Source organism: Lynx canadensis, chromosome D1 (assembly GCF_007474595.2).
Source record: "Lynx canadensis isolate LIC74 chromosome D1, mLynCan4.pri.v2, whole genome shotgun sequence".
Classification (NCBI taxonomy): domain Eukaryota; kingdom Metazoa; phylum Chordata; class Mammalia; order Carnivora; family Felidae; genus Lynx; species Lynx canadensis.
The window spans coordinates 111,596,478-111,607,846 of NC_044312.2; the positions used below are offsets into that span (position 1 = coordinate 111,596,478).

Consider the following 11,369-nt stretch of genomic DNA (forward strand, 5'->3'; position numbering starts at 1 on the left):
GGGAATCCTGACACAGGATTCGATCCCACGACCTGAGCCCTGGGATCATGATCTGAGCTGAAAGAGTCAGACGCTTAACCGACTGAGCCACCCAGGTGCCCCGTATTTTCTCTCTTGTAACGGTAATTGTTCAGCACTAGAGTCAGCCTGGTAGCTTATGAGAGATTTCTGGTCAGATGGGGTCTGACAGCATCTCTTCACGGGTGAGCGAGGCAGCACTAGGAATATGGAATTTTTTCTTTTTTTTCATGTCAACATTTATTTATTATTGAGAGACACAGAGCATGAGCAGGGGAGGAGCAGAGAGAGGGAGACACAGAATCCCAAGCAGGCTCCAGGCTCTGAGCCGTCAGCACAGAGCCCAGTGTGGGGCTCGAACTCACAAACTGTGAGATCATGACCTGAGCTGAAGTCAGTCGCCCAACCAACTGAGCCACCCACGTGCCCTAGGAATATGGCATTTAGACTGGACACCTAGGTGGGGTGACCGCGGTGCTCACCACGCCTCCCCACCCTCGGGACTCCTGTGTCTTACTTCCTGGCTTCAAACACGGACCGGGACCCAGTAGCCTGAGGCCACGTTCAATGCGAAGAGTGTCTCAGACACACCCCCAGAGGCTGGGAGGGTGCTGCCCACAGGAGTTGTTAGAGGTCCCCTGGAGGTTGGACCGGAGGGGCCAGGGCAGAGACAGCCGGGGGCGCAGGCTCGGGGGGCGGTGGGGGGTGGAGTGTGACCCCGGCCTTGGCGGGCACAGAGAGGATGTGGGGTCGGGAGATGTGGGGCGGCAGACGTGCGAGTTCTGGAAGCCGGCGTGGGGTTCCAGGCCACCTGAGGGGAGGGTGTGGGGCAGGAGGTTGGGGTGCTGGAGATGCCCCGGGTGTGAGCGGCGGGCGCGTGGGAAGAGGGGAGGCGAGCGGAGGGCGGGTGGCGCGGGCCGGACGCGAGGCAGCTGTGTGTGTCCCTTGCAGATTCTCAACTGCGTCTTTATTCTGTACTATGTGCTGGAGCTACTGCTTAAGGCGTTCGCTCTGGGCCTGCGGAGGTACCTGTCCTATTCCAGCAACGTATTTGACGGGCTCCTCACCGTTGTCCTGCTGGTAAAGTCTGAGACGGGCCGGGCCGCTGGCCTCTCCGGGCGGGCGGTGTGCTCTTTGCGTCTGGCTCTGTGCCGTGTCCCGTCCCAGGCCGTCCCTCGGGCGCTGAGGGCCACAGGGAGCCGCGCTCCGGCCTGCAGGGGCAAAGGGCCAGCTTTCGCCCCGGTGCGCTGCTGGGGGGGGGGGGGGCGGCCAGTGGGGGCCTGCGGGAGGCGGGGTTTCCGCTGCACTTGAGTGTCACCGGGCAGGCTGCCCGACCCCTGCGGGGGGGCCCAGAGGAGCTCACGGTCCCCGCCCTCTAAGCCGGCCCCGGCCACAGACACTAAGGACAGTGGGACCTTGATGTGGGTGGCAGGAGGGGCCGCGGGGGTCAGGCACCCTTTCCCTAGAACCTGTGGGAGTGGAGGGTCACGCGTGAGGTGTGCGTCGTGGCAGCCATATTGGTCCGACATCTGTTCGTCTTTGATCGGAGGTGTGGGCTCCTTGGGACAGGAACAAAGACGGTCTGAGAGCCGGGCCTCCGGTCTGTCCTTGACCTGGGCTCCTCCAGCCTTTCCGGTGTCCCGCCCTCCCTGTGTATAGGCCACCGCCTCCTGAGACTAGAGTGTGTTTCTCGGCCGCAGGAAGTCCCATGTTTGGAACCAACCCACGGGGACAAGGACGGAGCTCTGACTTCCCCCCAAAGCCCCGTTTGAGGGGGAGCATGTTAGACACGAGCTTTAGAGCTCGTTTGAAAGCCCCCTAGGTTAGGTTGCTGTAGCGATGCCTTCTCTTCTTTTGTGATTAAAGGTTTTGGAGATCTCAACTCTGGCTGTGTACCGATTCCCACACCCAGGCTGGTATGTGACTGGGGAGAACCGAGGGAGGCTACAGCAACCAGCGCCCTGTAGGCCCCAGGGGTGGGTGGCCCGGGCCCATGGCCCGAGTGTTAGGGAAGCAGGTGGCTCAGAACTTGGCCCGCTAGGACTGTGGGAGCAGGCCTCTCGTTGCTCTTGGGGATCCCGTGACATGTCCTAACTCGCCGTCAGATTGATAGGGCTCCCAGAGCTGTGACAAGCCGCTAGCGGGCAGTGGGCTCAGCCCCGGCACCAGGACGGGGCGTGCGGCCCCCGGAGATGCCCCGCTTGCGGCTGGGAGCCGTGTGACCTCGGCTTGTCACCTCCTGCTCTGAGCGCCAGTTTCCCACCCTGTGGGATGGCAGAAGCGGGGGCTGCTGAATCCCCACGGCTGTTGGAGCCCCGCCGACCCTGGTTCTGGCCGCACAGCAGCGTGGCTGTCTGGCCGGGGGGTCCCAGAGCGCCTCGGAGTGTGGCTCGCGGTGGCCGTTGGGTTGCGTTGCCCGGAACACAGCTGCCCCAGCCGGGGCCTGTGCCGGCCCCGCCCTCTCAGTGTCTCGGGGGCTGCTTGTCTGCCAGTGGAGTGGCCCGGAAGTGCCAGCGACTCGGCTTAGCTGCCGCAGGGCCAGCCAGGAAGGGCTTTCGTCGGGGACGTGGGTTGGGCGGGGGCTGGTGCTGTCCGTGGTGGTGAGCCGGGGCCCGGCAGGAGCTCAGGCCGCCTGGTTTCTCAAGTGCAGTGAAAACCTGCTTTTGTCCGAGAATCACAGGGGAACATTTTGCGTGAGCGTGAGTTTCGAGTTGACAAGAGCACAGTAAGCTCCGAGGGACACCTAGGGGGTCAGGCTGCAGGGTGGCATCACAGGAGAGGGCAGAGTCAGGACGGGGGTGGAGTCAGGAGACAGGGTCGGGTGATAGGGACAGGGGACGAGGTCAGAGGGAGGGGTTGAAATAGGAGGGTGGTTAGGGTCAGCGGAGAGGGACGGGACCGGCTCAGGGACCACGTCTCTTCCACTCGGGCTGGGACCAGAGTTGGGGTGTTCCCGGCCTCTGGAACCCGAGTGTCTGTCGCGTGAGGTCGGGGTGCGATGGCTGGGCACCAGTGTGAGGGGCTGTGCCTTGACCCGTGCTGTCCTGGGCCGGCAGGTGTGGGCAGTCCGGGCTCAGCGTGTGCCAAGACGGGGCCCCCCTCCCCCGCGCCCCCCGCCCCGTTGCTCTCTGCGTCTCTGTTTCTCTGTGTCTGAACACACACCTCCCGGTCTTCCTGTCGCCGACGTCTCGAGGCCCTCCCGACCGTCTCCTGTGTGTCTCTCCAGGAAGCCAGAGATGCTGGGCCTGCTGTCGCTGTGGGACATGGCCCGCCTGGTGAACATGTTCATCGTGTTCCGGTTCCTGCGCATCATCCCCAGCATGAAGGTACGTGTGTGCCTGACGCCCTCACCTCGCCACCCTGCCTTACTGCCCCTTCTGTGGCCTTGCTCTGGGGAGTCGGTGAGCCTGGGCAGGGAGGGACCGAGAGCAGGACCGTCGTCCCCTTGGTCTCCCTGGGGCGTGTCCCCAGCCCTGCACTGCAGCCGGGTGATGCTGGGGGCAGTTCCAGCCCTGCTTTTATGCATGAGGAGAGGGAGGCCAGCGCAGGTGGACCCGTGTGGGGCACCGCGGCCGTCTGCGGCGGTAGCTTTGGGCTCTTTGGGGCCCCTGGCATTGGTGAGGGGCGGGGTCTGGAGCTCTTGGAACCCGCGTGTTCCCAGGCGTCCTGAGGTTTCTAGAAGGCCGTGGGCGTGGGCTCTCAGTGGCTTCTAGTAATGAGGGGTGAAGGCGGGACGGGCCAGGGTACTCCTCTCCAGGACCCCCAGTGCAGGCGTGGGGTTGGCTGGGGTGCTAGTCTCTGGGACCCCGATGCGGGAACCCGGTGGCTCATGACATCTACGAGCCTCGTTTTCTCTTAACGTGCCCACAGGGAGGGACACCGGCCTTGAGGGGAGGGGAGCCGGGCGAGCAGGGGATCTAGGCCCAGCGCCCACCCGGCACAGAGGTAGAGTTTGCTCCTCCTGCTTTCCTAAGAACTTTTCGGGAGAGAAGAATCCAAGGACATCACGCCCTTTCCACGTGTCCGAGTCCCTCCCCCTGAGCTCGTCTCTTCTTTCTGCCTCGCCGTGCACCTGTCCCTTCTGGGGCTACCTGTTTCCAAGCAGAGCTTCCCATCCGAAGGGGGCCTGGGGCCCTGGGTGCAGCTGGGGGCCGCCGCCCACATGCGTGTGGGGACGCGTGTGCGCACGCGGTCCCCTGCGTGCACGTGATCACACATGTGCTCGTAACTACACCGCGCATCTCATTACGTATTCCCGTGCTGACACGCCCGTGCAAGTACACGGTGACCACACGCGGTAACACACCTGTACGTGTAACCGCACGCGTCGTGCACGTGTAGCACGGTAGCCACGCTTAATCGCTTGCACACACACACACACACACACACACACACACACGGTGCTTTCTGTCGTGTAGCATCCAGTGTTAGGATCTAACGCATCACGTGGGGAAAATGAACTATTTGGAGGGCTCTTCCCTGGGGCTCAGGCTTGCATGTGAGGGGAGCAGCCCTCTGTGGGTGGGGTGTCTGGTGCATGTCCGGGGCTCCCTTTGTCAGACCTGGTCCCTGGGGCTGACCTTTGTCAGACCTGGTCCCTGGGGCTGACCTTTGTCAGACCTGGTCCCTGGGGCTGACCTTTGTCAGACCTGGACCCTGGGGCTGACCTTTCTCCGACCTGGACCCTGGGGCTGACCTTTCTCCGACCTGGACCCTGGGGCTGACCTTTGTCAGACCTGGTCCCTGGGGCTGACCTTTGTCAGACCTGGTCCCTGGGGCTGACCTTTGTCAGACCTGGACCCTGGGGCTGACCTTTCTCCGACCTGGTCCCTGGGGCTGACCTTTCTCCGACCTGGACCCTGGGGCTGACCTTTGTCCGACCTGGTCCCTGGGGCTGACCTTTCTCCGACCTGGTCCCTGGGGCTGACCTTTCTCCGACCTGGTCCCTGGGGCTGACCTTTGTCAGACCTGGACCCTGGGACTGACCTTTCTCCGACCTGGACCCTGGGGCTGACCTTTGTCAGACCTGGTCCCTGGGGCTGACCTTTGTCAGACCTGGTCCCTGGGGCTGACCTTTGTCAGACCTGGACCCTGGGGCTGACGTTTCTCCGACCTGGTCCCTGGGGCTGACCTTTCTCCGACCTGGACCCTGGGGCTGACCTTTGTCAGACCTGGACCCTGGGGCTGACCTTTCTCCGACCTGGACCCTGGGGCTGACCTTTGTCAGACCTGGTCCCTGGGGCTGACCTTTCTCTGACCTGGACCCTGGGGCTGACCTTTCTCCGACCTGGTCCCTGGGGCTGACCTTTGTCAGACCTGGACCCTGGGGCTGACCTTTCTCCGACCTGGACCCTGGGGCTGACCTTTGTCAGACCTGGTCCCTGGGGCTGACCTTTGTCAGACCTGGTCCCTGGGGCTGACCTTTCTCAGACCTGGTCCCTGGGGCTGACCTTTGTCAGACCTGGACCCTGGGGCTGACCTTTGTCAGACCTGGTCCCTGGGGCTGACCTTTCTCAGACCTGGACCCTGGGGCTGACCTTTGTCAGACCTGGTCCCTGGGGCTGACCTTTCTCCGACCTGGACCCTGGGGCTGACCTTTCTCCGACCTGGACCCTGGGGCTGACCTTTGTCAGACCTGGTCCCTGGGGCTGACCTTTGTCAGACCTGGTCCCTGGGGCTGACCTTTGTCAGACCTCGTCCCTGGGGCTGACCTTTGTCAGACCTGGACCCTGGGGCTGACCTTTCTCAGACCTGGTCCCTGGGGCTGACCTTTGTCAGACCTGGTCCCTGGGGCTGACCTTTCTCAGACCTGGACCCTGGGGCTGACCTTTCTCAGACCTGGTCCCTGGGGCTGACCTTTGTCAGACCTGGACCCTGGGGCTGACCTTTGTCAGACCTGGTCCCTGGGGCTGACCTTTGTCAGACCTGGTCCCTGGGGCTGACGTTTCTCAGACCTGGTCCCTGGGGCTGACGTTTCTCCGACCTGGTCCCTGGGGCTGACCTTTGTCAGACCTGGTCCCTGGGGCTGACCTTTCTCCGACCTGGTCCCTGGGGCTGACCTTTCTCAGACTTGGTCCCTGGGGCTGACCTTTGTCAGACCTGGTCCCTGGGGCTGACCTGGCCACCGTGGGCCTGTGCTTGTGTGGAGCCTCCAGACCAGAGAGGAGCCGCCAACCCAGCCTCAGTGGGTCGCTGGGCAGTGTGATCTGAGCCCCCGTGTGCCGTGGCTTCGCCACAGGACTCGGGATCGAGACACAGCTGCGTCTGGGCGGCTGGAGGCATTGGTGGGGGCACGTGGGGGTATCTGGGCGTGCGTCTCTGAGTATGAGTGCGTGTGGCGGGCGTGGATGTATCTGCGTGTGCCGGTGTTTATGGGCGGCTGTGGGACGTTTGTCCAGCTGTGCGCTATGTAGGGGTGTGCGTGTGCATGCAGTTGTGTGCGTGCGCAGGTGGGTAGGTTGGTGGTCCACTGGTCGCGTCCCGCCTCTCCGGGCCAGGGTCTGGATGGCGGGCAGGGTCGGCATCACCTCAGTGGGACCAGAGAGAGCAGGGCCGTGCCTTCTTCTCGTCCTCAGCTGATGGCCTTGGTGGCCAGTACCATCCTGGACCTGATCAAAAACATGCGGGCCTTCGGCGGGATCCTGGTGGTGAGTGTGGCTGTGGGGGTGGGGGTGGGGGTGAGCCTGAGCTCGGCCGGAGGCCGGGGTGAACGCAGGGCCGGCCGGCCCCTCCGGAGGAAGGGGGGCCCTGGGTGAGGTGGCCGTGTGTCCGGGCCGGGAAGCCGCGTCGCCTCCTGCCAGTGCAGAGGGCGGACCTCAGGGCTGGTCTGCGGGGAGGGCTGCCCGACCGCGCTCCCTCTCTGTGCCAGAGATCCCGTCGGCCGCTTGGAATCCCTCACGTTTCTCGGATCGCGGGCCGCATTGAGACACTGGTGTCCTTTTCTTTTTTTCTTTTTTTAAAAGTTTGTTTATTTTGAGAGAGAGAGAAGGCGGTTGGGGAGACCGAACATCCCAAGCAGCCGTTGTGCTGTGAGCGCAGAGCCCCACGTGGGGCTTTGGTCTCATGAACCGCGAGATCGTGACCTTGGCCCAAATCGAGAGTCAGGTGCTTAACCGACTGAGCCACCCAGGCGCCCCCCGAGACGCTGATTTTAGAAGTATGAGAGGCACTAGGGGTCCCTGCAGCCCCCAGAGACCCCAGACGGGGTTTAGTCCTCCCTCCTTGCTGAGGGGGATCTCGGGAGCCCCCAGCCATGTCGGCCGAGGTGCTGCTGGCTCTGCCTTGTGGTCCGAAGGCTGCTCTCGGCACGAAGCCCAGCAGTGGGGACGGAGGCCCAGAAGGGACTGGGTTAGGCTGGGCTGTGTGCCCCTTCCTTCTCCTGCTGGGCTCATTGGGGACAGGTGGGGATGGTTCGGGCCGCTGGTGGCCTCGTCCCTCTGTGGCACGAGCCTGCTGGGTGGTGCTTCTTGGACCTCATCACCTCCTGGAGAAGCCTGGCCGGTTCCTACCTGCCCCTCCCTTGGGGACCCCTCCCCTGGAGCCCCCTTCCCTTAGGACTGGCGTCTGCCTCCAGTGGAGCCCGGGGTAGGGGTCCTTCTTACCTCTTTCCTGCCACACCTGTCCCAGAGAAGAGGCGCACAGCCTCGCTTCGACTTGGCCGCCTCGGTCTTTCCCCTGGGCCCCCAGTTCATCTTTGTGGCTCCCCTGGTAGTGGTGGCTCCTTGCTCCTTCACTGGGGGGCAGGTTGGTGGCCAGGAGAGGGTGCCCGGGAGGGGAAGTCCTGGTGCTCCTGGGGGAGGCCAGCCGTACCCGTGGCTGGGGGCTGGGGGCAGGTGGCCTTCACATGCTCAGCCCGGCCCTGTGGCTCTGTGTGCCGGTGGCATTGACCGGGCCCGGCCCCGCCTCCCTAGGTCGTGTACTACGTCTTTGCCATCCTGGGCATCAACCTGTTCCGAGGTGTCGTCGTGGCGCCTGGAAACGGCAGGTGAGTGGGGCCTGAAGGTGCCAAAGGGAGTGCGTCTTGGGGTGCGGAGTCTGGGGGTGTGGAGGAGCATGAGCCTGGATGGTGGTGCGGGGGGCGGGCCTCCTGGTCCCCGTTCCTTTGCCTCCCCACCTCCCCTCCCCTCTCCCCCTCCCCTCCCTCACCCAGACTCTGCACTGAGAGCGTGTCTGAAGCCTGCTCAGCACAGCGGCCCCACCCCTGTGCCCCACTTGGGAGCTTCAGGCCAGGCCATGCCCTGGTGGAGCGGAGCGCGGGGCCAGACCTAGAGCCGGCTGTCTGGGAGGCTCGGTTTCCCCTGTTTGTCTGCGGCTCTCGGCCCCTGGCCGTCCTCGCGGCACCTCCGGAGATGGGGGCATTTCTGTCTCTACCTTCTCGGGTCCAGACCGGTTCCAGGCGTGCAGGGGCTGAGGCAGTGCCGGGGCCCCCGTGTCCGTGTCCCCGTCCCCACCCCTGACCCAGCTTGTCGTGTCCCTGCAGCCTGGCCCCCGACAACAGCTCGGCGCCCTGCGGAAGCTTCGAGCAGCTGGAGTACTGGGCCAACAACTTTGATGACTTCGCGGTGAGCCCCGCACGCCCTGCTCCGCGGGACCCTTGCCCTCCCGACCCCCTTCCTCTGCCCTCCTGGAGCCCGTGTGTGCGTCCCCGCAGGCCGCCCTGATCACTCTGTGGAACGTGATGGTGGTGAACAACTGGCAGGTGTTTCTGGACGCCTATCGGCGCTTCTCGGGCCCGTGAGTGACCCCGCCCCCGCCGTGTAACTGGGCCGTGCGACCCTGGGCTCGCCAATCCTGGGGACCGCCGAGGGGTGAGGCTCCTCAGGCTGCTGGGAGCCCTGGGGGCAGGCTGAGGGGAGGAGAGCCTGGAGCCTGGGGGACTCAGACGGCCCCAGCGGAGGGTCCCGGGTTCGAATCCCAGCCGAATCGCTTGCTGGCCGTGCTGCCTTGGCGATTCGTTGACCGCTTCCGGGAGCCTTGGTTGGGCGGCTGGAAAACAGGACTGGTGGCGCCACAGAGTTAACGGCAGGACTCGCCGAGAGCCGCTGCTTACGCGCCGTCAGGTGCACGGTGCCCCCCGCGTGCGCGTGTGGCCTGGGTGGCTCACGGTGGCCCCCACGGCCTTCCTCCTCCACAGGTGGTCGAAGATGTACTTCGTGTTGTGGTGGCTGGTGTCATCTGTCATCTGGGTCAACCTGTTTCTGGCTCTGATTCTGGAGGTATCAGCCGAGGCTCCGTCCTGCCCTTGGGGCCTGGCGCTGCTCGCCCTGGCTGCCGGGAGCCCCTTGGAATGCCCTCGACCCCTGATGTGTGGGGGTCCTCGGCCGCCGGGTGGGCTGGGGGCGGCCATCAGGCGTCTGGCTCCTGCAGGAGCCGGTGGCCTTGCTGGGCCCTGGATCCCAGCGTCGGGGTGAGCTCCGCTCCCTGCCGTGGACGCCTGGCCGACGCCGGAGGGGAAAAGGCTGGTTCGTGTGGGACGCACACCCACTGGGCCCCCTCTCCCCCCGCCTGCTCCCCAGAATTTCCTCCACAAGTGGGACCGCCGCGCTCACCTGCAGTCCCTCGCTGGGGACCCAGATACGTGCTGTCAGGTGACTGTGGATCTCCTGTTCAGGTGTGTGGATGAGGAAGGGGGCGTCTGCTTGGCTTCTGGGCGGGGAGGGGGAGAGGCCGGGAGGTGGCCGGCAGGCGGGCGTCCTCTGTGGCGGTCTCCCCACGAGCCCCCGGTCCCTTGCCTCCCTCCCACCGACTTCCGAGCCGGGACCAGGGCGTGGGCTTCCTCTGCTCCTGCTGCCGGGGCCGTGAGCTCTGTGCTGTTGTCCGGTGGGCGTGTAAGGCGACAGGCTCAGCTTCCCTTAGTCTCCAAGCGATTCTCCCCGCGGGTGGAGGCAGGTGGCCCTAGGAATGCTTGCCCGCCCTTCCCCACGGTGGAAGCCATCCCCTGCCGGTACAAGAAGGCGGGGGTCTCCCAGGGACAGGCCAGCGGGGGCGACCCTTCCCCCCGCCCCCGTGAGCGTGTGCTGTGCTGTAGCCTCTGGCTGGCGTGGAGGGGCGTCCTCCCGGGCTTTCAGCACCGTGCTCACATCCCAGACGTGGAAACGCGTCCTCGTGTCTGCGGTCCTCCCCAAGCTGTGCACGGGTCTGAGGATTCCTGAGCGGGGAGCAGGGCCTCTCCGAGTCATGCTCACGCTCTTCTGGAGGCACCCGGGTCACTCTCCGGAGCTCCCCACGCGTCTTTCCCTCCCCCCGACTCCACAGGGACGTCCTGGAGGAACCCACGGAGGAGGAGCTGCTGGAGAGGCTGAGCTGTCACCCGCACTTGCGGCTGTGCAGGTGACCCCCAGGTGTGCCGTCCTGGCACGGGCGGCAGGTGGCCGTGTGGCCTCGAGACGGACGCCCGTCGAGGCAGCAGCCCAGGAGGAGAGACTTTGCGTGGCCGGAATTCTCCACCCACGCGAGGCGGGAGCGGAGAGCAGGGCCCTGTTCGCTGCCCGGCGGAACCACCACCTACCAGCGGCTTTTCCTCGCGGCGCCTTGGGCTCCGCGCCCGGCCGCTTTCTTTGGTCGGCCGCTGCAGTGAGACTTTGACTTTTCTACATCCGGGTGGAGGGTGACTCCCCGGGACCTTTGAGACAGTCTGGAAAGCAGGAGGCAGTGGCCTTCCTCGTGGGCCCTGCGATTTCCGTGGTGCCTTCGCTGCCGGTGGCCTTCAGGGACCACGGGCCCTCCCTCCTGGGGCCTGCACGGGCCAACCGGCAGCTTTCCAGGGCATTCAGTTTGGGTGGTTTTAGAGGAAGAGAATCTTAAGGGTTTTATTGTTTTATGGCTCCCATGAGTATTGATTGGACAGATCTCTTTACGGGTCAGAATGCCCGTAGTTTTTATCCTTGCGAAGAGTGAGGTCGTCATTCTTACGTGGACACAGCTCCAATCCTGCTTCTCTGGAGCAGGGTGGCCAGGTAAGGTTGTTTAGGTTGTGCACTGTAAACCTGGCTGCGAGGGTGTGTCCAGGCACTGGAATGTCTCCCCAGGGTGACGGGTACCTTTTTCTAACTTGCATAAAGGCATGTGTAAGCCAGTGGCTCTGCTTTTCTTCCTCTAAGTTTATCTTGAGAGCGAGAGAGAACGCATGTACGAGTGAGTGGGGGAGAGGCAGAGGGAGAGAAGAGAGGATCCCGGGCAGGCTCCACACCGTCAGCACGGAGCACAACGCAGGGCTCGATCCCACGAACCGTGAGGTCATGACCTGGGCCGAAACCAAGAGCCGGACGCTCAACTGACTGGGCCCCCAGGTGCCCCAATGGTAGCTGGACTTTATGTGTCTGCAGGGCGTGTGGCCCAGGGGGCAGAAGTGC

General features: G+C 64.5%; 1 protein-coding gene across 7 annotated transcripts in view; it reads left to right on the forward strand.

Moving 5' to 3' along the window:
* The window catches only part of TPCN2 (two pore segment channel 2), a 28,760-nt gene extending 17,667 nt beyond the window's left edge, over nucleotides 1–11,093 (forward strand). For 3 of the 7 annotated variants that reach the window (XM_032594945.1, XM_030331880.1, XM_032594942.1), the window contains 10 exons: nucleotides 970–1,098; nucleotides 1,885–1,934; nucleotides 3,245–3,344; nucleotides 6,594–6,665; nucleotides 7,929–8,002; nucleotides 8,498–8,579; nucleotides 8,669–8,751; nucleotides 9,152–9,233; nucleotides 9,534–9,628; nucleotides 10,273–11,093. In XM_032594945.1, the coding sequence (XP_032450836.1) occupies nucleotides 970–1,098; nucleotides 1,885–1,934; nucleotides 3,245–3,344; nucleotides 6,594–6,665; nucleotides 7,929–8,002; nucleotides 8,498–8,579; nucleotides 8,669–8,751; nucleotides 9,152–9,233; nucleotides 9,534–9,628; nucleotides 10,273–10,351 (846 nt within the window). In that variant the 3' untranslated portion in view covers nucleotides 10,352–11,093. Of the gene's footprint in view, nucleotides 1–969; nucleotides 1,099–1,884; nucleotides 1,935–3,244; nucleotides 3,345–6,593; nucleotides 6,666–6,980; nucleotides 7,874–7,928; nucleotides 8,003–8,497; nucleotides 8,580–8,668; nucleotides 8,752–9,151; nucleotides 9,371–9,400; nucleotides 9,629–10,272 lie in introns of those variants that run through there. The other 4 variants (XM_032594943.1, XM_032594944.1, XM_032594947.1 and 1 more) reach the window with 4 other exon arrangements.
* Nucleotides 11,094–11,369: the final 276 nt, after the last annotated feature.